The following is a 26,543-nucleotide window of genomic DNA, read 5'->3' on the forward strand; positions in this document are numbered from 1 at the left end:
GCTGTTGTTGTTCTTCCTCCCGATCAGCTTGTTTGTTGAGGCTTCCGGAGGGAGGGGGGGGGCAGCATGTTGAGTTCAGGGGCGGAGGGGGGTGTAAGGAGTGATGATTGCGAGTAGGAATTGCTGTGGGGGGGGGCGGGGGGGGGGGCAGGTAATTGTTACATCGCACATCTCGTGGTGAGCAGTTGTGCTTGAAAGCCAGACCGACCCATTGGAGGTTGTGGAGTGCAATGGGTGGTTGATGTCACCACCAAGAATGTCAAGTGACTTCTTCCTTCCTGAGGCCGAACCAACGCTTGCTGCTGCTTTGTGCCCCTGCAGCCCAGAGGAATTTGAGAGAGGCTGGACAGGTTTATCAGTGCTATATTTAACCGGCGGGCTATGCAGGTCCAGGCTTGTTCTCTCTAAGCTTGCACATTCTCCCCGGGAAGTGAGCGTGGAAGGCTTACACCGTCTTTTTTTGGTCTTTTTTCTCTCTTTGTGTAAATCTTAGAGTGTGTGTTTATATTTGTACTCAAAAATACGGATATTAAAACATAAAAAGTTCCACAAAGTAATGGTTTTGCACACGCAACAAGAACACATTTCGAGAGTTTGTGTTGCAGAGCCACACGCAGCTTTACTCTGTTGCAGCTCACATGAATTGGAACAGCAGCGACGTCGTCTTTGCTTCAAGAAAAAATATTTAGTTTTTTGCCATTCATCTTGGCGGCGCAGCAATTCCCAGCCATGGCTAAGCGTCCGTGGCGAGTATCTAAAACCGGCCCTGCCCCCACCCCACTTGACCAACTCGCAATAGCCAGCATGGTGAAGTACGGATAAACAACCAACTTGACTGACACTGCGTGGGGAGGCCTTTATCCAGCAGTTTTTTTTTTACAAAGGGCTGTAGAGTTACAAAAAAATTCAACCTTGGATGTTTGATCGACAAAGTGTTTTGACGATCGTCTGGACAAATGAAATCTGCGTTTACTGAAAATTCGAATGTGAGCAGGGAATCCTTAGGTATTGTGTTTGGGGACAGTTGGTGCCACGTAGTTTACAGCAAATGGTATTTTCTTAAGCAGCTCGTGTTACTTTGGAAATATTGCTCGAGTATTTGCTTTGGGGTTGAAATGTCCAGAAAAGCATCTCTGCCGTGGAGTTTGCTTTTTTTATGTGAAGACCGATTGTGGGGAAAGGAAAGAAAAATTTGCAATGGTAAATGTTTTGATATTCTTACGCAGACATCACATTGAATATATATAATAATTATGCCCTTCACTTGGATGTATATTTTCATCGGCAACCATGGTCTCTCCACATCTAGATGAATCCTCCTTGAGACGTCGATGCCTGCTCGTGGTCTTGGCGATGCAACAATCTATTCAGCACACCGATTTCCATTAATGTCTCCTCTTGAGTGTTCCCTTGGCTGCCAATCCGTCGTGAATCTCGACCATGGGCCATCATCCCTTGTGGCGGCGGGTCCTGCCCGAGCTTCTGCATGCTGCTTTGTGTGCTCTTCAGCATTTGTTTAGTTCATTCTCGTTCTTTGCGCCCTCTGCACTGGAATGGACTCTGCACATCAAATGGTCACCCACTCCTCAAAAGACCCATCTAGTCTCACTCGTCTGCCCTTCCTCGTTTTCCCCTCCCCCGCGTCATCACCGATACCCTCCCCGTCTCCATAGGCATCCTCCATCAAATCGTTCATCTCATCATCTTCACCTCCCTTTCACTTACGCATCATCATCATCGTCCTCATATTTACAACATTCACCGCGCCATTCCCTCTCGTCAATGCCACAGTCTTTTTGTAGGTACTACTATAGTCATTAGATACTACTGCAGAGTCGGTAGTTACTGCTATAGAGTCGGTAGATGCTACTTTAGGGTCCGTAGGTACTACTACGGTGAGTAGTTATTACTACAGTCAGTTTCTACTACTAGGCTCAGTAGATACTACTGTACAGTCAGATACAACTACAGAGTCAGCAGATACTACTCACACTATTGTATGTGGGGTGTTTAGGTATATATGCCTACGCGGGGATAAAAATATTTTTTGAAGGGGGAGGTCGACAATTTTCGAAAACCTTTGAGATCAACTGTTTACCCACATACTTTTTTATAACTTTTTGGACTTCTGCAAGCCTCTTATAATTTTGTTAACGGACAAACGGCATGCCGTGCTTTCACAATAGCTTAGTACTTGTGTACGTATATGTTATGTTTTAAAGACATTTTTTAAATATATTTTTCCCCCGGGCAACGCCGGGGTACTTCCCGCTAGTATCCTATATTTAAATGAGATGGTAAACCATTGATACAACAAATCACTTTCGAGCTAGACCTTGGAAGAAATACAAGTATAACATACAGCCAGAGTTGCAGACAATTGAACGGTTAAACAAGGTGCAAAAAAAAATCAAGAATGGTACAAAGTTCTTAATGTAAAACTGCAGTTGCAAGTAAGCTCTGCAGAGTCGTCGATAGTTTGTGGTCCCGTGCCAAAGCCGTAACTCGAGGAGTGCCGCCGTGTACCCTCCCAGTGAGCTACTGGTTTGTCCCATGACCGAGAGCAATGCGCAGACTATTGTCCTGGTAGCACCAGGTGTGATCACTGCTAAAGTATCGCGTGCTCATGTATGCTGCTACCTACACGTGTGGAAAGGAAAATTTCTAGTGGTTTGTCAAGTTAAAGGAAATTATTTTGCTTGGGATAATTACATGGAATCGTGCGAGAAATAATCGGTAATATTGCTATTCGTGGAAATTACATGCAGATGTCTTCTTGAAGCTCATTGAAGGAATGAGAATAGAACAAACCATGCAGAAGACAAGTTCGACAATACAAAGGAATCTTAATTTGGAGCTTTCATGACTGCAGGACTTGCTCTTTGGTTCTTTCGGTAAAGTCACATATAAAGATAAAATAATTAATTCAATAATAGCATACGACGTTTCCATTGCAACACAAGCAATCATCATCAGGTATAAAAGAAATAGCAACAAAAATCTAACCAGAAAACTATAGACAGACATATAAGCAGACAGATATCACAAAGATACATAGAGAGAGAACACGCATCGACATTCTCTCTCTGTAGAGTCGGTAGATACTACTGTAGAGTCGGTAGATACTACTCTATTGTATGTAGGGTGTGTAGGTATATATGCCTACGCATATTTTTTTAGGGGGGGGTTGACAATTTTCGGAAACTTTTGAGATCAACTATTTACCCCCCACTTTCTATTAATTTTTGGACTTCTGCAAGCCTCGTATAATTTTGTTGACTGACAAATGGGCAAAACAGCACGCTGGGCTGTCACAACAGCTTAGTATTTGTGTATGTATATGTTGTGTTTTTAAGAGAAGCTTTGAAAAAAATATTTTCCCCCAGGCAACGCCGGGTACTTCCCGTTAGTTACATATACACGTCACCACATTTAACATGGTTGTTAAGACATAATTTAGCATAAAGCGATAAAAATTGCATCTTTTTTTAATGCGAGTTTGATTTTTAGAATGTCTGACTTGTAGCGTGACTTATTTGTGTAAATCTGTTATCCAGAAAGGTTTCCTTGGGTCTCACTTCTTGAAGAGGGTTCTGCATTGGGTTGTTTGGCCTTTCACTTGATGGTATTATTGCATATGTTTGGAAACCAGAGTATCCAGTGAAAACCCACACACACGACAGAGGATTTCACTTGCCTACTTGTTGTACTGCCATCGGCTGGCCTCCTTTGCAGCATGGCGTGTTTTGGAGTCCCACAGATCTGTACGACCCTTTTCTTCCAAAGTGCTGGATGACACGCATGAGTCACCACATCCGGCTTAATTTCTGGTAGGAGCCCAAGTTAAAGAACCCGGTATCCTAATAACAGGGAATGTAGATGTGGCAGTGATGTATTTAATGGTGCAGCTGACTGCTGCATTTCTCTGCAATGCTATTTTTGACCCTAACTGCGGGTAATCTTGTGGATGTTACATCCCCGCTAATTAAAACGCTACATTTTAACCCCTTCCTATTCAGCCTTGCATTGCCCTGTATGCCTCGTTAGCTGCCTATTGTCTTTGTTGCGCGCCGTGCATTGCGTGCGTTGTAAAGATGGAATGATGCATTTATTTATAACATATCGACTCTTATACTAGCGATACACACATCAAATTTATCGCACTTATAAGAAAGCCTGTTATTCGATTTAGCTTGTGTGGTATGTATGGGTTGACGTGATCCCTGCAGCCAAAACTGGCTGCTGCGTTCACTGCAATGTTAAAACAAAACGAGTAGATTTTTTTATCGAATCGCAACCTGGAGTTCTGACAATTGATTGCTGAGTAATGAATCGTTGTGGCTCTGCTGTGCATTGTTTGTGTATTGCACACTGTTTACGTTACACTGATCTTATAAGTTCCACAAATGTTGCGTTTGACAATACATTCCTGTATTGTAAAGTCCTTTTCACATGCATTTAGACGGGCAGAGGAGGTGAGGTTATGCGAGTTGTTAGGTAGTGGGCATTTTTAATCCGTACTCGTGTTTGTTTAAGAGTCCGCTTGTTTATCTACTTGAAGTTCTCCTCCAGTGAGGATCGCATAACGAAATCTGCACGATCTGAACTAACCTTTTTTATTTTACTAGTTAAGGCCCACTGAGCTATGTAGCTTTTTTTCAGAAGGAACCTGACCATAAATGACAGCTCAACGAAGTGGCCTATCACGTGGACAATTATAGCAGCCAAATACTCTAAACCCACGTTTCTAATAGTGGAGAGAAAAACCGGAGGATCCGGAGAAAAATCCACGCGACCACGGGGACGCGCAAACTCCAAATATACAGCAGCAGGCGTCAGGGTCGGGATGTAACCCACGACCTCCTGCGTACCAGGCGAGGGAGATGACATCTTGCCACCGTGGTGCCCATAGTGGCGAGGTGATACACATCTGTTTGATGCGTCCAGGTGCAACCCAACAAATGGAAGATGAATGGCACTTGCACGACAGCCCTGCATGCTTGCATTTGCATGCCCGTACGAGGGCCCTGGTTCATAATGAATGTTTAAGTTGGGCAACGTTACCATCTGATCAGATTTGTGCCATCACGAACCCTCCACCACCTGCCAACCTAACGATTTGTCATGTATTCAAGAGTTTGCACCAATTATTTTTTAGCACACCGTGGGTAAGTTGAAGAACAATGTTCTCAACCAAATGTGGCAATTATATTTGACGTTTAATCCGAAATACGTCCAATGCCATGGGCACGAGGTACAGAAATTGCAAATAACAATCCAGAATTTAATCAAGCCAGGATTTGTTCGGCTTGAAGCGGTGGAGGGTTCTTCACGACACATTTGGCCCAGATCATTCCGTGGCCTAACGCGCAAGCATCAATTGTGAATCGTAATGTGGGTTGCAAAATCCTACGTGGCACATTCACTTGAATCTGTTCACGTGACCCATCAGTGATGTTTGAAGCTGGACTCTTCGGTGGTAAGAGGCTCTTCTTTTGAAAGCGCCACGCAGGTGGTGAACGTTCGTCAGCTGTCTGCCTGTTTAAGCCGACTGTCTGCACTGACGCCACTCCCTGTGTCTTAGTCATTGGCAAATGTCGGCTCCAACATCCTTGATCTTTCATCGCAGAGCTAAATTTCCTGGGGCCACAAGGTGATAGAGACTAATCTGTCCTCTTGTTTACTCTTGGCTTCCATTGAATTTTGCCCGAAGGGAAATGTGCCCAGATTGAATATACTGTATGTAAAGTTCTCCTTAAAAGGTATCTCTCTCCAGTACAGTGCTCTGAAAGCAATGATCTTCCTAATCTTCTTTGTCTTGTAAATCTGTCTGCCCTCAATCAAGCAAAATGCTTTTTTAGCCGACCAGACTGGCCTGGCTGATACGCAAATGTCGCTTCCCTTGGGCAGTGAACCAGTTAATTGGCCCATTGATTCACCCGGTCGTTATTGCTTCAGTCATTGCTTGTCACTTTAATGGTCCACGTGGTCCCCCCCCCCTCGGGGGAGGTGGGGGGAGGGGGTGTATCACTTCCGGCTGCCATTGCATTCCGTATATATATACAGCCCTGTTGTCAATCCACTGCTGGATGAGCACCCCTCTTGTCACCATACAGCTCTTGAGGGTTGTTTAACTGCTTATCCGTCTCTTTTTAGTGGAGGTAGAGAGCATAGAATCGCAGTGCAACAATCGATTTTGCTGCACTACGTTCTGCTGCTCACCACGTATCCCCGCAGTAGCCTATAATTACCTGCTGTGTGTGGTAGTTGCCCACCCAAGCACTGTCTGGAATCAATCCGGCTTGGCTTCCTAGTATCAATATTGGGCATATTCCGGCTGTTATTTTTGCATGTGTTTTGGGTAATCTGTGTAGTGTGTACACTTCTCACACAGTGGGGAACGGTAGTGTAGTGATGACCGCATTGTGCTACTAACCCCGACACCCGGATTCGACTCCTGCTCACGGCTAACACTTATCTGAACCAGTCTTGGGCCTCCCCTAGGACGACTCAAATGCGGACCTGGTGTGATGTGTAAGCATCACCACGAGGGAGACAGGGGGCCATGGGTGTCGTTCTGGCCACCCACTCGTGTGCTGTGCCAGCCTCAATAGGTGCTCGCTAACAGCACTTGCCCCAGCATTATGTTTAGGCTAAACGGGGATCTTTGTCTGTTTTGTACACATGTATTGTGTTTCTTATTGACCCTTATTTAAATGCAGGGTGAGAGCCCATTGATACCAAAAATAAAATGTCCAAGTGAATCCTGGGTCAACACATCAGAGCAAGCACACAACAAATATTTCATCGAGCAGTTCAAACATTTGTCACAATTTACAAAACCATAACACAAGATTGAAATCGATAGATATAATAAACGTTTAAAGTATTTTAGAGTAGATTAGGGATTATGCCCGTTTATATTAATAGGCGAATTCGGCTTCTATGCTAACAGCATGCCATTTTGGGCTTTTTTTTATATAAGCACCAACATGAAACAGAATAACCCTGTGTAGCATTCATTGCACACTGCCTTTTAAAATAAGTTTGGTGTACCCATTCGCAAGTAGTATTAAAGCCCGTTTGTGTTTATTAAATCGCAAGGAAAAACGTGTGCTCAATCAATGAGGAAATTCCATGCGGGCAATGTAACAACAGGAAATTGGATGGCCAGGTAATGTTTCGGTCACCGCATGGCCCAGCTGGGTTTCCCACATTCGGCAAAGGGCTTCACTTGTGTGCGTGAGGTTTTGTCAGAATTCTACATCGGTCGCTCGGAGCTTGGGGAACGATTCAACGCGATTCGGGTATCCGTCGTTTCGTCATCTTGGCATTTCACACCCCCCCCCCCACCGCACGCTGGCAATGCATTCACGCTTCATGATGAATCGTCTCCGGCGTCGGCTTGATGCGCACAGTCGCCCGTAGTTGACAGGCAATTTAACGTTTCTCCCTCCCAGCAATTCTGTGAATCGTCACTGTGCTGGAGTTGCCAGTGAATTTCTCGAATCAGTTTTTTTCCGTCGAATTTTTTTAAATGTTTTGCTTTCCTCTCTCGTATTTCTCTCCACAGATGTATTTGCTCCATTAGCCGACATCGACATCCGCACATCTGTCATAAGTAATACATAATGAACTCTATCCCGCGTGATTTGATGCATCTATCATGAGAATGACAATCGATTATTAATTGACGAATCAATGCGTCTTTATATGCCTAACTAGCCTTTTGCCCATCCAAGGACTGGTGAATTGCAGTTAATCTGAAACTTTCAAGCGAAAAGCAGACCGCGACATGATATTCATTGCATCCATTCGTGTGCAGTTTGTAAGGCAGCGGTGACACAGACTTATTTAATTTAAAGGTTATAATCTCTTGTTCATCGTGACGTCCTTTTTACTTCTACGTCTCAATAGCGTTACGGAGATCGCGTGACGCTGAGGAAGGGGGGAGGAGGCGCCTCGTCGTCGTCCCCCATGTGGAGTGACGTCACCCGATAATGATTATTAATGAGGCGGGTTGGCCATTTGGAGGACGTCACCTGGTCATGATCATTAATGAGGGGGCTGGTCGACGTGGTGTGACGTCACGCGTGTTACACACTGACATTCTTGGGTAAATACAGTAATCAATCGTCATTGTGGATGTGAAGGTCTTTATAACACTGGGATAGATACACAAAGACAGATCCGACATATACCCTGAATAGGCGTTTGGGGCAAGTTCAGTTAGTGAGCGCCTATGAAGGCCAGAACTGCATACAAAGGGGGTGGGTGGCCAGCATCACCCCCAGCCGCCTTTGTCTCCCTAGTGACGATGTTTATGCACCGCACCAGGTCCTCCTTGAGGCTGAGTCGACCTATGGGAGGACCAGGTCTGGTACAGATAATCGTCACTGGTGTTAGCCATGAGCAGGAGTCTAACTCGGTTGGCCGGGTTCCTCGTGCGATGCGTTTAATGGCTACACTTGCACTCTCCTATAGACGCGCACGCAGTGAATGAGCCACACTGAAAAAGCGTTCACAGTTCCCATTCTGCTCTCGCGTGACCCCCCCCCCCCCTGCCAACCTTCACGCAGCATGGGGCATGAAAGTGGCACCTCCGCCACTGCGACTCACCCGTGCAGGCTCCGGCAGGGCACCGTGTTGGTTTTCGCGGCTGGGACTCAACAGGTGTGAGCAGGAAATGAGCTGGTGGGGGGGGGGGGTACATGAAATAAAACAATGGGAGATTTCACACGCGTGGTCTGCACCGCAGGAGACGCTTTAGAGTCTGCACAATACTCCTCGTGTAAACAGTCTGAAGTCGCGCCTGCCGTGTAAACAGTGGAGCACATTTTTTGGCCTCGTAGTATTATTATATATTTCTTTCCTTTTGGACCAAGTGTTGCCCGGCTGGAAGGGCTAATCTCCATCGGTAGTTAACGCCTGCCAGCCTTGGCTCAGCTCGGAAGTGGAGGAGGGGGGTCGGCGGGAGGCATGCAGTGGCACCTGGGTGAGGTTAAGAGGTGCCAGGGATTAAAAGGCAAAGAGGGATTAGAGGTGCGGGGGGGGGGTGCGGGCGGAGTGGTGTCCCTGCCTTGGTCGTTTTTGTTCTCGTGAGGAAGCGAAATTAAGCACCCTCTACACCATGTCTCCTGCCCTCTCATTTGGCTCAGACTTTGCTCTGTCTGATGGGGCATAGTGGTGGCGAGATGTTATCTACCTCAGCTGGTATACATGAGGTCGTGGGTTTGATCCCGACCCTGACGCCTGTATATTTGAAATTTGCATGTTATCCCCATGGTCGTGTGGATTTGTCTCCAGGTCTTCTCGTTTCTCCCTCCATATTTTAGAAACGTGCGTTTTAAGTTGCTATAAATTTCCACACAATAAGCCACTTCGTTGAGCTAGAATTTGTGGCCAGGTCGCTTCTGAAAATGAGAACAAGCTCAGTGGGCCTTACCTGGTAAGATAGTTCAAAGAATCGTAGTTGAATTTGAAAGGGAGATCTGGGGTTTGAGTGCATTTTTTGATTTGTTACACAGACTATCACAGCTGTTTGCCCGACGATTTTACAATGGAGATCGGTGGTGCGTTAGTACAAGCAACAGCGATAGAAGCAAAAGACAAACGTCAACGTTGCTGAGAAACAGTACAGGATCTTAAGGAATAATGCACAAATAACAAAAGAGGTATGACGTTGGGAAATGAAACGCGTGCAAATATGACCGCAAGAGGCACCAGACAGATACAGGTCCAAGTTTTAAAGTCAACTCTTATATTTAATCTAACTTACACACGCAGGTCGAAACATACAATGCAAACGTGGGAGCAAGAGACGCCAGAAAAAAGTGAGGCACAGGTGCAAGTATGTTGTGAGTTTTGGTTTAATGGGGAAGCAAGGAGGGCGCTTGAAGGAGGCAAACCATACCACACACGAGTGGCAAGGGTATTCCATAAACGTGGAGCAGAAAGACTTATTTTTTTAACCAAAGTTTTAACAGCTGCGGGGAAAGCACAACGCACATTAATGAAACCTTAACATTGTGTACGAATTTCGTGAGAAGTCAAGTTCAACAATATCAATCTATAAATGAATCGTGCAAATACAGTCGTCTCAAAGACCTTTTAGCGGAACTTGTTTTCCACATAATTAATGTCATTCTATTACAATGTTTCATTACATGATACCACTGTCGCGCATTCACCTGAGCTCTGGAAGTGATCGTTAAATGTAGTTGTGAAAATCCATTCTAGCCGACAATGTTGAGGCGCTCGCTTGGGCTTGTTCCACTTGCCGAGTGCTTGTTCCCAGCAGGGCGTAACGACGCACACCGGTCACCCCCAGCCCTTTGGTGGCAAGCATCCGTGGGTCACGTGGAGACTTGTTAAACTCTCACACCCGCTGTGCTGCAATGTGGTCTGTTGATAGCAGGGACAGAAAGTGGGTTTATAGACTCATCTGTATTATCTCCCCTTGTATACGTGAGGCTGCCCAGGATACATTAATTGCACTTCTGTATTACAATAAGGAACGTTATTATATGGAAGGCAGCTTTGATATTACTTATTTTCAATACAACCGTGAGGCATGCGTTTTACGTTTTCAACTTAAACCATTGCCACCAGGAAGCCCTCTGAATGGGCTTGGCAGTGGTTTGAGTGAGTTCTTAACGAGGATCCACCATCCAGACACAGCCACGCCGAAAGATGGAAAATTACAACAAAGCACTCGGTTTAGGAGCGGCCGCATGGCACTTTGTCAGAAATTATTAAATTTATTGCGATCCGCCAAAGTTGCTGAAACCCGTGTTCTTTTAGTTAAGAGTTGGCGGGGTTGTGGGGTGGGAGTGAGACTGGGGGGAGAAAAAAAAGCAAGTGCCTCGTTTCTGGCCTCTGTGCATGGTCACATGCGTGCTCGCGCTCTCGATGACTCGCACAAGCTTGGGGGATTTTCTCTTTCACGGAACAAGTCGCGTCTTTGGAGATCGCACACGCGCCCCGCCCGTGAACGCCGATCCCATCCTGGCCGCTGCGGGCATTCTCCCGCCGCCAGCGGACTTCCCCTTCGCAACGAGGAGCATCATTTGTCCCGAAAAACGCTTCGTCTGCAGTCATTGCAATGGAAATTGGACACGAGGAAGAGCACGTAGCCTTTTTTATGCCGTTGATTAAAAACAGCCGGACAGGCCCTTACTTTGTTCACGAAATAAGCGGAATGTTGCTAATAAAATCTTGGCACTTCTGCAGGTTTCTGTTGGCCCTGCCTGTGGGTGCCCTTTTTAAATGACGTTATGGCATGAATTACAATCTGGATTGGCTGTGTTGTCATGCGTTTGAGTTGTATTGCATAGCAAATTATGTTGTCAAACACTCGTCGTGCGTGAGGAGACCTCGAGGTTACCCCCCCCCCCCCCCCTGTTTTTTTGCAGTCTGTTTTGGTAAACATTTTCGGATCGCTGCCATTACCATAATTTAAAAGAGTAAAGTTTCGGGTGGAGTTTCGTGTGAGATTCCCTCAAACCTCATCCATCCCATGTTGCCCATGTGATGGAGAAGGCTAAATTCTCGCTGATGGGAGGTCACAGGACCGACCCAATTCTTGTGGCCCATTGGAGTGGTGGGGCTGCTGCTAAGGATACCTACCGCAGTCCGCCCGCATACAGTGTCAGTTTTCCACATTGCGGCCGCCCGACTCTGCTCCGCGCACACAGACGCAGGCTCGCACGCTCCTTTATTGCCATGCGCAATTTTCATGTCGTTGGAGGGGCGCCAATAATTTATGGTGACGGTCTGGCGAGCCCGAGCCCACTTTTACCGCCTCGCACTGGCGGTGAATGGGGTTTTGTTTGTCGTCATCCTGAGCCCGCGATGGGGCCAAGGCCTCTGCTTTGAGGCTGCCCCCCTGTTTGTTGGCGTGACGCGGGGGGGGGGAACGCGTCGTTGTGCCATTCGTTTGCAACGCTTTCCGTCGCCGGCTGTTGCCACCGCCCCCTGCCGCCGGGCACCGTGCACGAGATGCGACATCATCGCGTGAGATGGTCACGATCCCCCCCCCCCCCCCCCGTGCAAATGCAGTACTGACCTCTCTTTGTCCGTTTAATTAATTAAATACAATTTTTTTATATTGTTTTTATTTAAGTCTGGTGTCGACCCCCACTCCCCCAGGCGATCGCTCTCGTGATAGGTCATTGGCTGAGCCGGCGGTTGGCTTTGACAGTGGTGGGTAGTGTGGCCCCGTTATCTGGTCGTCGTACGGCACATGTGGTCCACCCTGCTCACAAAAAAACCTCCAGTCTGCCGCCACCGGCGGTGCCGTCTGCTCGGCCAAGTGGCACTAACGCAGTCCGAGGTCTGCGTGTGGAAGCGATGGCGTAATCGCGCAACGCTCGGGCAAGGAAAACCACCTGTGTTTGTGATCTTGGGTGTTTTTTTCTGTCGTTTACCCACTGCCCCGACCGGCAACCTTTTAACAAAGGCTATCTCATCAAATGATTCGGTCCCAGCATGGAAAGATTTTGATGAAATGTTTTTTTTGAAGTTAAAGGGTGTTGGTGGTGGTCGTTGGCCTTAACGTGCACATGGCCTGGCACAAGCGCCGTGGGGACGTCACCGCCACTTAGTGGCGAATGGCGGTTGTTGTTGTTGTTGTCTCGCAAGCACCGTCGCATTTGGAAAACATGTTGTGCAGTGGCTCTTTGAATACAATTGACTTAAACCCTTTAAATGGATACGCAAATTTGGTTACACTAACATGTTTATTTTTTTGCATTTACAATTGAATTTGTATGCCTATCTACTAATATTGTATTACTGTCTTAAAATGTGCATGTTATGTTTGTGTAGTGGGTTCCACGGAGGCAGACACTTCTAACTTGGAGGCAACACGTGTATTATACACCCCAACAGGGTAACGACGTAACTACATACACACCGACGGGATAACGATATAATCGGGCCATGTCAGCTAACACGCTGCCTGGTCCACGATGTCGTGCGCGAAGATCGAAGAGCGTAGCCCGACGGGTTGATCCCAGAGAACGGCGCCGCTCGGCTCGCAGGACCCCTTCTTATCCCCCGAGCGTGGCCCCGCTCCGCCCTCTTCCACACCCCCTTCGGGAGCTCCCCAGAGGTTCTGCGACCTCACATCACATGTCCCCCTCGGTCCTCTTCTGTTCCCCGTCCTTATCCTCTCCTGGTCACGTGCCGTCTCGGGTTCACCTCGCCTGTCCCGTATGCTATACGTACTCTGGTGACAGAGAGAGGCTCTAAGACGCACAGTTACATTCTTCTCACAGTGGCTAGTGCTAACACCACAAGTGACTCTATACGTCACGACATTTATATTATTTGATTGGCACTGAAGTTCACCGCCCCGCTGTCCCCCGACTTCAGCAAGCATCGTTTCACCCGTGCCATTTGCACAGGGGCTATTGTGGTGCCGCGAGCGCATGTGGTGGCACACGGGGTCCAACCGCATCTCCCGGTAAAATGCTGATCCGCGTGCTGTCGCCTCGCCGGACCTGCCCAGCTCTGGGCTGGCCTGGTTGGGTTCGGACGTGTCGGCACATTTTCGCTCGTGTGTGCCACCCGCGTCGCCGGACCAGGGCTGGCATGTGTGACTGTTTCTTCTCTTCTCTCTCGAGTTTTGTGTCGGCCTTTTCGTTCGCGATCGGATTTGCAACTTGGCAGTCCAACCTGAAAGAGACTCAACGTGACTGGTGGCCAATTCCAAATGGTTTGTGAGATGTTTTGGCACATAAATCAAATGTGCCGTGTGAAGATGTGAGCCAGACTGGATGTCCTCCGGGGCGATCTGGGATCCTATTGTAGGTGGACATACATCATGGTTAACGGCTTTGTGCATGGAGGTTTGTCACGTAAGGAAGTGAAAACATTTTCATTTGGAACTCCCATCAAGCTCGCATTTCATCACTCCGTGAATGGCATTTGTTGAAAACCACTTCTGAAGTCCAATAACCCTCTGTTCACACACGGTGGTACACCTTTTGTATTATACCCTCCATAAAACCAAACGTTTAATTATTAAGAGGCAAAACAAGCTGATTTAGGTGAAAACAGAAATAAATTTCTGCATCACAAGACAGTAGGGTGACAATCTGGTATAATAACAGACGGCTGGAACCCGGTTTTGTACCCAGTATCTCGAGCAGTGCCGCCTTGGTGGTTGCATTCGGGGCCACCTTGGGGTGTTTGTTTTGAGACTGAATGTGTCGGAGTGATAGCGGAGTGATGTTGGGCAATGAGAGAGGGCTCGGTGGGTGCTGAGAGACTCCCTTGTAAACAGAGTGTTTGAGGCTGGATGATTCCCCATCTTGGTTAAATCCCTGCTAATACACTGCATTTTGGGAAAAAGTAAACCTTCTGTATTACCTCTGTGGCCAAATAGAGGTGGGATCAGCAAGCCAGCTTTGAAGAGGAGGGGAACAATGTTAAATAAAACAATCACTATGGTAGGTTTACATTTTAGAAAATGAATATATTTTTTGTCAAGGCTGTAGGAAAGGTGTTACTATTTTTTCTCCAGATGTGTTTATCTGGCCTGGGGTGTTGGCACATGTCTATAGTCTTTGTGGTGACCAAGTATAGCCAATGTAAAAGAAACACACATTTGCATGTACAGGCATCCCTGGATATACGAGGGATGTGGTGGCGAGAGGTCATGGGTTCGATCCCGACCCTGATGCCTGCTGTGTGTATAGTTAGGAGTTTGCCTGTTCTCCCCGTGGTCGTGTGGATTTTTCTAGGGGCCCCCCCGGTTTTAAGACCCCACTCAGCTATGTAGCTCTTTTTCAAAAGCTACCTGACCGCATATGATATCTCAACGAAGTGGCTTGTGTGGAAATTTATAGCAGTCAAATACTCTAAATGCATGACATTGTTTCTAAGTGTGGAGGGAAAAACCAGAGGACCTGGAGAAAAATCCACACGACCACAGGGAGAGAGACATGCAAACTCCAAATATACAGGTGTCAGGGTTGGGATAAAACCCACAACCTCTTGCATACCAGGCGAGGTAGTTAACATCTTGCCACTGGCGCCCACACGACCTGGAGTGGCATGAAATACATGCGATGACAAACGACAGAGCATGCATAATTTTATTGCTCCCCCCGCCGAAAATGTATAATTTACAGATTAAAAATTCAGTAAATGTGAATTAAACATAACGTCTATTGAATTTTTTCCATAATTTATACGTTGGGTCATAGCGAAATTCCGTATATTGAGTTGCCGTATAACAAGGGATGACTCTATTTTGGGGAGCGTTGTTGCAGTGGTTGGTGCACTGCTCTACGGACCTTGCGAGTTAAATTCCAGGCCACGACTCTTCAGTGATTTGTGATGTCAGAATTGGACTTCTCCCTCGCTCTTTTGTACCCTGTGTGCCTTAAGCTAAACTTGTTATTTTACCAGATAAGGCCCACTGAGCTAAGTAGCTCTTTTTTCAGAAGTGATCTGGCCACAAATAACAGCTCAATGAAGTAGCTTATCACGTGGAAATTTATAACGGCCAAATGCTTTAAAGCATGTTTCTAAATGTGGAGGGAAAAACCAGACGACCCAGAGAAAAATCCACGCGACCACGGGGAGAGCATTGCAAGCTCTAAATATACAAGCGTCAGCTTCGGGATCGAACCCATGACCGGCATAGCAAGCGAGGGAGTTAACATCTCGCCACCGTGGTGCTTGATAACAGCACTCGCCCCAACAATCTACGTACAGTGAGGGAAAAAGGTATTTGATCCCTTGCTGATTTTGTACGTTTGCCCACTGACAAAGAAATGAACAGTTAATAATTTTAATGGTAGGTTTATTTGAACAGTGAGAGACATAATAACAACAACAAAATCCAGAAAAACACATGTCAAAAATGTTATAAATTGATTTGTATTTTAATGAAGGAAATCAATATTTGACCTCTCTTCAAAACATGACTTGGTACTTGGTGGCAAAACCCTTGTTGGTAATCACAGAGGTCAGCCGTTTCTTTTAGTTGGCCACCAGGTTTGCACACATCTCAGGAGGGATTTTGTCCCACTCCTCTTTGCAGTACACAGCGATTTCACATCTATCGTCAAACGGAACGCACGTCACAGCAGGTCTACTTAAAACGGACAATGAAGGGCAATTAGATAAAACAATGTGGAGTAACGGTGAGCGAAGGCAGGTTGGGGGTGCCTTTGGAAAATGTAATGTTATAATGAAAATTAAAAGCCGAAACAACATTGTGTGTAATGTTACCCCATCTCTGTTTGGTCACAGATGGAATAAAGTGCACCTTAAGCATATATATTTTTTTTACATTTTTCGTCATCAAGGTCTCGCCATCCACTGGAGCTGAGTTATTCGTAACTTAATCCAATTCCCGCCCGGGCCACGGAAAGTGGTGCAGAGAGAGAGCTTTGAGATGGGCACTGGGTGCCCACCCCTGCCACCCCCACCACCCCAGCCACCTCACCACCCCACCACCCCAGCCACCTCACCACTCCAGACCCCACAACCCATAAGCCTCGCCATGGAGCCAGCTGAAGGGAGATCTTTGGCCCCAGCTAATTAAACTAACAAAATTGCAATTTGAGGGCATGTTAGAGTATCAGACAACCAAACGTCGTATGTAAACATCTGCATCTTTGCTTCTCCTGCTCTATTCTGTCCCGCTTTTTAGTTATCTTAGATTTAATATTAACTTTGTATATTATCACTAAGCTGAAAATTTTTTTTTTATCCCGCATGCCACCAAAGCAGCAATCACTTTTTCAGCACTGCTGGTGCGGTTTGAATTGATGACTCCCACATAAACTGTTTATATGCTTGGCACATAACATGGAATCATGTCAACATTGTAAAGATCTCTGCTGTCTTGAGATTGGCGCCAGCTGATAAATGGCTGCGAGGCCTCGGTCAGCACCTCGGTCAGCACCGCAGCAGCGAGAGCTCCCGTCACGGACTTGTCTGCTCTGCAGCGTGCCACGGCGGGAGATATCCCTCTCCCCCCCTCGAACCCAGCGCAACTCGGCGACTGCGAATCCTGCTCAAAGCTACCAATAAACTATCTTTTTTATTTTACCAGGTAAAGCCCACTGAGCTGCATGGCTCTTTTTCCGTAAGCGACCTGACCACATCCTCGTCAACAGGCTGCTCCATTTTAATTGTTCGGAGGGTTTGATAACCAGGTAAGATTCGTTGACCAACTCGTAATAAGATTCATTAGTTGTTTGTTCCATGTCCTTGCTTCCTTTCAAGTAATTGTTACGCCTACCTCAAGATGTACACTGTATTCTATTCTAAGTGTGCTAGATGTCACGTTTATCATGGTTTATCTTGGGTTCATGGAGATGGTGTAATGCAGTTTCTGCGATTTATCCTGCTACCTTAATTTGGCTTTGCTAAGAAGTATGAGTAGCTTGCAAGGCAAGTGAGATGGTAGGGTGTGGGGCACCGCGTGCCCATCTCAGAACCCTCTGCACCGTGATTTTTGAGCCCGGTGGGAATTGCTAAAGTTTTATATAAACTATATTTTAATTTGACCAGGTAAGGCCCACTGAGCTGTGTAGCTCTTTTTTCAGAAGCGACCTGGCCGTCACAAGTGATAGCTCAACGAAGTGGCTTTTCACGTGGAGATTTATAGCAGCCAAATACGCTAAACGCATGTTTCTAAATATGGAGGGGAAATCCGGAGGACCTGGAGAAAAATGCACTCGAACCACGGGGAGAACATGAAAACGCCAAATTTACGGGCATCAGGTTCGAGATTGAACCCACGACCTCCTGTCTATTAGGCGAGGGAGTTAACATCTCAGAAAGGTACTAAGCCTTATTTAAAAGCATAGACGCTGACAAGAAGTGACATCCAATGGAGGGGACTTGCCTGATAGGACTTCTACTCTGGAGATGGAACAATTAATAAAATCGGCTCATGTGCAGGTGCTAGATGGATTGTCGCATCACAAGACGGTGAGAGTGGATGGCGACAGTTTGGGAGATGATTCAGAGGTTGAGAGGTTGTGACTACTAATCCTGTTACAATGTTTTCATTAAGCTTGCATGTGAGCAAAGGTGATCATGAGGAAAGTTGCTCGTAGTTAGCTCCGGTGACTGCAGTGGTGCTAAATGTGATTGGCACGCGCGCAAATGGCAAATTTAGCCTGGTACACAAATAACCTGGGGGTTGAAGACTTGCTGCAAAGACTTGAAAATTGTAAAATATCAAAAACCAATTAACTTTGTCCAGCATCCTCTGATCTGGTTAAATAATCACCATGGTTACCCATTCAGCAGCATCTGCTGAATCTGGCAACAGGGTTATTTCATGTAAATATTGTTCCCAGCTTGAAGGTTCAACAATGATCACAACAAAGGCAACTTTTTGTCACATTAATTATTAACACTGCCTAATCACAGAAGTATGCAGCAGGGTGACTTTTCAGCCCCTTTTGCTGAGCAGAGTGTTAATCGCCGTTTATATTTAATAGCCGCCGTTTATTTTAGTAGACATTGAATATCAAACAAATCCCTGGACAAAAAAATCCAGTTTACAAGTTGTATTCAATTATTTAGGATTTTTCTGCCGCTCTTTCTATGGCACTTTACAACACAAGCTGGCGGCGGTACCCAAGGGGCAAAAGGGGAGCACAGGTGGGGTGAAGCAGCTGTCAGCGAGAGAGGTGACAGAAGGGATGGAGGGCCAGGGCCTGGGAATGGAGCCACGTGATGTTGCAGGGGTAGGGAAGGAGGAATAAGGTGGAGTGTGATGGTGAATGAGGGTGACAGATGGGTGCGACGTGGATGAGAGGCAGCGGGGTGTGGGGCATGCACGTAGAGTGGTAAGATAGATATAGAGTGCTATGACTGGGCATGGATGAGGGTAGGTGAAGGGTGGTAGGGGCAGCGGTCTGGTGGCTGGATAGTTGAGCTGATTGAGGAGCACAGCGGAGGTCTGGGGGAGCGACGTGGGAGCCGGGTCAGGAATTAGGGTCGTAGGAGGAAGAGGACCGGGGGACTGGGAGTGGGTTAGAGGCGGAGGAAGGAACCGTTAGAGGGGAAGGCAGTGGAAGAGAAAAAGCAATAGAGAAGACCAAGGACCTGAGGGGGAGAGTCTAATGTGGAGAGGGAGTTTGTCCCAGTGCAACGGGGCAAGAAGAGAGAAAGAATTGAAAGCGAGGCTGGGCGCAAGGAGGTGAAGTAGCAGAGTGAGGAAAAGGGAATCTTGAGATCGGAGGGAGCGTGAATGGATGTATAAAGAAATGAGAGTAGAAGTTGTTATGAAGGCTAACGAATAGGTTTTACCTTAAGTTTTACGTTCGAAAAGCGGAGCATTTTGCATTTCCTGTTTAATCTTTTGATGTGGGGGGGAGGGTCCTGCTACGTGTGATGTTTGGCGTGCAAGGAAACTGCAGCCCCCAGAGAGAACTCGCTGCGCACCAAGGAGGCGACGCCCAATTGCTGTGCCGCCTTCTGGCCAAATCGCAGCCCAAATATGCAATGTCTGATGTGAGGCAGTCCAAGCACTATCCAGGCCCACATCCTGCGTAGCTTCTGAAATGTGACAAAGTCGTGCTTGTGAAGGAGAATTGGGTCCTAGACACGTGGGTATGGATGGAGTGGTGGTACAGTGGTTGGCGCACTGCTCTTCGAACACAGCGCCCCGACTTTCGCTTGTAGGCCAAGGCTTAAGCGTATCAGTGGTGATTATCAAAACTGGTCTTGGGCCTCCAGTGGGTCGACTCTGCTTTGAAACTATTACCTGTGCGTGGAATGTAAACGCACGCACTGGGGGGACGAACGCAGTAGAATGTGGTCCACGCTACACCTCCCCCTCGTCATGCATTGTGCCAAACTTCATAGGTGCTCGCTAACAGCCTGTCAAGGCTACAGGAGGGGTGGATCTTTGTTTGTGCTTTGTCGGGTCTGAGTGCCGGGAAGACGCAGGATCGTGGCGGCTGTGACCCCGCATCGACCTCTCCTTAGCAGGGAATGCTGGGTAAAAGGAACTGCGGGTGGCAGTGGTGGGGGTGGTAACGAAGTAGCCTAATGGCTCTGCACTCACTTTGGCAGCGTACATAAAAGATGAAGCCGCCAGAGTTAAATTTGGGCACTTGGGAGTGCGGGGCAAGGTTTTGAGAAGTGCGACAGATTTGGGTCTATTTTTGGATGCACGTTAATATCCTCGGCAGTGTCCTTGGATGTTTTTGCACGTGCTTTTTAGCAATTAATAATAACATACCCACATCATGCTTGTATATCCTGTTTTATTGTGTTTTTTGTTTTGCATTTGGGATTTACACAAGTGTTTATTTTAGCAGTTGATAAATATTTGCGGCCAATTGTAAGCAGCTGAGATATACTTCATGGACGGAAAACTCGCCTGCGAGGTCATCCACCGGGCAGGCGGAGCAGCGGAATGGGCTCGCGTATGCAGCTGCCCGGTGGATTATTACGATCGTGAGAGATTGCGATGGCTTGGGGGGGGAGGATGCCTTCATCCAGCAGTGGATTGACCCTGGCTCAATGAAATGGTCACACTCACTGCAGTACTCCGCTTTCTGTTTGGTGTGTCTGGCTGAATACGTTAGCTTGGGCCCTCATTGCCCTTAAGCCACGTGGCATTTGTACATCTCGATTTCAATTGGTCGTGTACAATTTAACCGTCGTGTGGAATGCAGACGCAATTGGTTAGCTGCACTGTGCTTTGAGCCTGGCGACCTCAGTTTGATTCCCAGCCAAATATAATATATTTTAAATTATACAATTTTGTGTGGTTGTTGGTGGTGGACAATGGATGAGGATGTTTGAAGAAAATGTCTCGTTCATTGTGACGTGTGGCAGTTTTGTCTACCGCTGGGATTTGCTGACATGCACCTTTGCTCTTCGCCTTGATCGCATGACAAATCCAAACGATGAACAGAAGCATCAAGTTGCAAAGCAGCGATGTGTCACTTAATACTGGGAACGCGAAAAAGAGATATTTTTTGGGGGCTTTTACGGATCACCGCCAAAACATTTCACAGGCTGGGCAGACAGCCACTTCCTAACCCCCCCCCCCCCCCGTCCCTAGGGAGCGAGACAGATCAGCGTACAAAATTGGGCCCACGTAAATCAGGAGAGGATGCTGTGATAGAAGTCACTTGTTGAGTTTGCACTGTTGCCTAAAGAAGAGTTCTGTCCCCCCCACTCCAGCAGGGCAAATTGTTTGTTTTAACATCTTTCCACACATTTTTGCAACAGCACTGATGGTAATTGTTTTTATTATTATCTCTTTAATCGAGGAGCCATGCACAGCAGATGATTTAAGCACCATTACTGACCGTGCGCATGGGGGCCCGTGCCCACATGGTCGTCAGTAATCTGACTAAGTTGGTATGATGGACACGAAATGAACGAATTAATCTGTTTAACGAGCAACGTCGTCTGCTTAAACGAACGTGTTCTTGAACAAAAAAGGTAACGCGTAGCGCGCCATCGCTAACATGAATAACCGCACGTTGGCAAAGTGAAATTGACGTGTCTTGAATTTCGCTCTGGTTTTTTGCGTGGGGGGGGGGATAGAGTGGGGCATGCATTTTTTAAATTGAGTCGAGGAACAACCGCATGCGACGTTCAGCTGCAGACATTTGCACAAATGGCCGAATTCAAATGTGAGGGGGGGCGGCAGTCTAGGTCGTTACGGCGATGTGCACCGGAGGCACGCGACGCTTCCTCGTTATTAAAACCTTTCACGGACGACACTCAAAGAGATAATCGAGTTTGTGCGACTTTGCGGCGCGCGGTGAAGACTGCCCCGGCGTGGGGGGCGGCAGCGTGGCATCCGAACGAGCGCTTGACACCCCCGTGCCTCTTGGCCGAGTAGTGCGGCGACATCTGATGCTGCGGGGGTCGCCTCCAGCACGTGACACCCTCGTGACTTATCCCCAGGGGTCCACGGAGGGGTCACAAAGCCAATCCATGGCTGTCCCTTGACTCTAAACAGCCGTTTGCTTGAATCTTTACGGGCACACGTTAACATAAGCCAGGTACCACGAGAACACATTTATTTATTTAAGCAGTTGCTGCCCGTTTGCTTTTGGTGTCAATTCCCAACATTCCATCTGCCTTTGGGGTTGTATAAATTGTGCAAGTGCCGCTGTTTTTGTTACGAAGCACGGGCAATCCCTCCCGAGGTAAAGCAGCGGACACCCTTTGCTCGAACGCGGTATTGTGCATCGTTAATCGAGGTGCCCAGGTGCGCAGCAAGTCAATGTGAGTTTTGCTGGTGACGTTTAATGGTAAAGACGCCTCTATCCTGCCAGTGCGTGATATCGTGCTCTCGTTAATCCTCGGCGCTTGCGGTGAGTAAAGATGTCTTGTGCCAACGATTTGAGTATTGTTAAGAGTAGTCCAGTGTGGCAGGCCAAAAATGTAAATAATTAAATGTTTTATTCAGAGGTTTCTGACTGCATGAGATTTGAGTGATCGTCTAATCTTGTGCTGCTCTTCTGCCCGTTCCCAGGGGCGTCATGTGAAGACGGGACAGCTGGCAGCCATCAAGGTCATGGATGTCACGGAGGTGAGTCCTGCCCAGCCGCGTGTGCCCATGCTTGTGACTCGGCATTGTTGTCTTTCGTCTGTTTTGCCATCCGTTCATTCATTTGCCCATTAATGAAATAATGAATGTCAAACGTTTCTCCAGGAAGCAGTGCTAATGTGTTTGTTAACTTTCTTTCTAGGCAGGCTCATCCTGTGGGTAAAGTTTGAGTCCCCTGTTCACTTAACGGGTCACTTCACGTGGACCGATTAGGCTATGGAAGGGTTGAATTGCCAGACAGTGTTCTGTTTTTTTTCTTTCCCCATTCACTTTGGCTGCAGTGCCCAAACACTCCCTTGCGCTCTGCATTTTGCCCAACCTATTTTGTGCTTCTCGCAGAGTGGCTTCCTGTCCAAGTAATGGGCTCCTTCCGATCGCGCATTCTCCCTCGAGAGTAGGTTCGCGATTAAGAGGGGGTTGGAAATCTGCGGCCGTGCACATAGCCCTTTTTAAAAATTCATTTGAACTTCTTACCTTTTGGAGCTTTTGCATTGCTCTGAAGGTGGGAAGTCGGGCCCTCATGAGGCTCTGCACACAAAGCCAAGGTGTGTCAATTTCTCACGAAACTTTTTTGGATTTCTTCGGCTTCCAACGGTAGCGCCGAAGCCGCGTGTTTTATCGCTGCTCGCCGTACCGCGTCGACAATCCGTTTGCTTCCATCGCTTGTGACGTCGTCTCAAATCCCGCATACCGTTTCGCTAAAGAAGGGGAAACAGGAGGACAAGTGGATGTGTGGGTGTGGGGGCAGAGGGAGTCGTAGAGAAGGAGGGGATTGGAACAGGAGCCCCTCGTCTCCCTCTTTCCATTTCCCTTCGGCTCACAGATGCTTCTCATGATCCCCACCAAGGCGAATTCTGCAGCGACATTTTTAAGTTAAATAAATAGGACTGGTGACCTTCCTCCATAGCGAGTGTTGTTCAGTGTCGTGCGTTTCCTTCGTTCTGACTCTCGGACTCGCGTGACCATCTCGTACGAGTAACCATAACGCAATGCGAATTCTACTGTAACGTGGGTCGTCATTGTCATCCATGATCGATCCACTGTTGGATGAAGAAGGCCCGTCCAAGTCATGGGTCATGCAATCTCGCAGAGACAAAGAACCCCCTTATAGCCTTGATAGACTCCTTAACAGACTGTTGGGGCAATTGCAGTTGGCAAGCAGTGTAACAATTTACCCCCACCTGAGCTGATTTCAAAGCTCCACCACCTCTGTCATGGATGAACTCTCGGACGCGTTCGCTCCTTTTGCTGCCACTCTGTCTTTAGTCTTAGCTAATGACCACCCCGTGCCTTACTTTAGAGTGATGTCTTGCTGAAGCCTGTGGAATTTTCTTGTCGAATGTTTTTTTTTACTTTGGTATGTTCCCGAAATTGATGTCTTCTTTCTGTTGCTCAGTACAAATTCAAGCATGCATCCTCTCCATGCTTCTGGGCACACTCATCAGCTTCTGTTCCCGATTTCTCGTCTACATCCGTGTTTATCGTCTTTGTCCTAGCACCCACGATGCACTGAGGTCCGCATTAGTCGGGTCATGTTTTTCCCCACTGCAATAACACACCTCCCATTTGACGTTGCAGTTTAAAAGTAAAAACATTAAATGCTACAACAAGATCGATGTTGCGCGAATTTTCTTTACCACGCCGTGTTGCACTTGAGTGGATTGATTGCTTCGAGTAGTGAATGCTTCATTGAACTTTTCACGTAAATTATTTTTGTCTATCCACGTTGCGCCTGCCCCCGCGCGTGCCTTTTTTCCTGCCCTAGTGTTCTTCGCAGCCGTCTCTCGTACCCTCCTACAGACAGCGCGGGGCAACGCTGTTCTTAGAATAGGCGCAAAGTATCGCGTTTCCTTGTAGCCAAACCCCCCCCCCCCCCGCAGCAGCAGTCAGCTCGCGCCTTGCAGAATGGTTTGACCGCACGCGGTGGGGGGGGGGGGGGGTCAGTGGTTGGGGGGGGCGGCATTTGGAAGCTTTTGATAAAGCCCTTTGCCATGTCCGTGCCTATTGTGCAGCAGGGAAATTGGATGTCTTAGCGCACCCTATGTGGGAGACTCAATTTGAAAAAGAATTGTGCAACTTCAGTCCCACTTTTGTCTAGTTGGTGCGTGCATTTTTTTTTTCTCTTTCCCCTCTGTGTGCGTCTGGCTCTGATTTAATCCATAGCTCCTTTAACTCTGTCAGCTCTAAATCACGCTGGCCATTTGGAACACGCTGGCATTGTGAAATGAAGGTGGAAAGTAGCTTCTGAACCTGACTGTACACTTCTGTCCCTGTGGCCGCTTGTGAATTATTCACATTTACGAGGTGGTGTGCGTGAATGCCTGGAAGCTTGTGAAGTAATCACGTGTTGGTTTTTAATTTGTCATGTGATTCCTAACAATTTACTAAACAAATAATTGGAGTTGTGTAAACTCAATTCGTCTCGAGTAAAAATACAACCCAAATGGGAACTTCCTGGACATACCGGAATGTTGGTGTAAAGTATGTATAGCTACCCTTATGTACACACTGCCATGTTTATGTTTTTTTTATTTCAATATAAACAAGACGTGTGAACATATGAGGAATGTGCAGATGTTTGCACGCTGCTATAGCAGCTTTTATATAGTACACTTTCTCAGCTGCTGATTTATACTGATTTCCAACTTCTCTCCACTTGAGGGACAAGGTAGGACTTTCCAGAGGCATTTCTTCGCTCCTATAAATTTCCCACGTGGTGATAAGCCACTTCGTTGAGCTACCATTTGTGGCCAGGTTGCTTTTGAAAAAGAGCTAGATAGGTCGGTGGGGCTTACCTGGTAAAATAAAAGTAGCTTTAGTTTTTTTTATATAATGATATTGTAAAGCTCTTTCTTAGTCAACTGCTTGATGAAGTCCTAATGCTTTGTCGCATGGGCGTAGTTTGCCATACTTCACCATACCGGTGTTGATGCAGGTTTGTGAAGGAGAGGTTTGGCTTACACATCACTCACCGCTGATGTGAGCCGTGATCAAACCCGGGTTTGCAGCTACAAAGTGCAGTGCGCTAACCGGTGCACGTCATCTATTACCAGACAAAGCAGTACATTTTTTTAACGCCTCTACGCTGCCGAATCAAGTGCACGTCCAGCAGGGATGGTGGGTAGGGTGGGGAGGGCTTTTTTAGAAATCTGCAGAAGCTTGCAGCTGGCTTTGATTTCTAATCACCACGCCAGGCTGCTGAGCCAGCGCCTCTGGAGGTTCTCCACCGAAAATCGAATGTCGTCGTCCGCTGCGTCCCAAAGAGGAATCTCGTGGGAAGTTCTCGCTTTGTTTGGCGGCCAACACCCCCCCCCCCCCCTCCTGGTAGTTGTGCAAAACACAATCTGTTTAAGAATCGTTTCCCGTCCTGGGGAAGGAGAGCCACAGCAGTTAGCGTCGCTTCTGATGCATGCAAACAAATCGGAATTGCATTGTGCTTGTGTGTATCGAGCGCTTATCTGTATTGTGGTGAGGATTGAGAAGACTCTCCTCTTCATCGATTGAACCTCAAAGCATATGGGACAGCATTATATGAACAATAATAATATAATTAATGACATGTAGCCCATTGTTTATATGTGTAATGAGCGACTTCCGCGACACGTCGTGTAGAGGGTACTTCTTTATTACTCAAACTGGGCACAAGACAGGCCAACACTTCTTCCTCACACTGAGTACAATACGAGGTATTAACGGCCCTACTGGCTACACAAAACCGATCACTCGGCGTGGTCCCACCGCCCTCACTCCGCCACGCCGCTGGTTGGCGGCGTGACGATGACGGCGATGGAAGCCCCGCAGGAGATCTTCCACGTGGCCAGACGACGGAGAGAGATGTCGGCGAGCAGCGACGCAGCCAGGACCCAAGACCCCACACACGAGCGCCGGGTCCGCTCCCCCTTATACCCCCCAGGCGTGGCTAGGCCCCGCCTCTGGCCACGTCCTCTCGTGGAACCTTCCAGCAGGTTCCCGGAGT

The 26,543-nt window shown here is 47.4% G+C and overlaps 1 protein-coding gene across 8 annotated transcripts in view; it reads left to right on the forward strand.

Annotated features, from left to right (window-relative positions):
- The window catches only part of LOC133353788 (mitogen-activated protein kinase kinase kinase kinase 4-like), a 127,779-nt gene that overhangs the window by 24,990 nt on the left and 76,246 nt on the right, over positions 1 to 26,543 (forward strand). For 7 of the 8 annotated variants that reach the window (XM_061570193.1, XM_061570197.1, XM_061570194.1 and 4 more), the window contains exon 3: positions 22,493 to 22,549. In XM_061570193.1, coding sequence (XP_061426177.1) covers positions 22,493 to 22,549 — 57 coding nt within the window. Of the gene's footprint in view, positions 1 to 17,121; positions 17,181 to 22,492; positions 22,550 to 26,543 lie in introns of those variants that run through there. The other variant, XM_061570198.1, reaches the window with a different exon arrangement.

This window comes from Lethenteron reissneri, chromosome 45, assembly GCF_015708825.2.
Source record: "Lethenteron reissneri isolate LAM-NWPU_2019-01 chromosome 45, ASM1570882v1, whole genome shotgun sequence".
In the NCBI taxonomy this organism is placed as follows: domain Eukaryota; kingdom Metazoa; phylum Chordata; class Hyperoartia; order Petromyzontiformes; family Petromyzontidae; genus Lethenteron; species Lethenteron reissneri.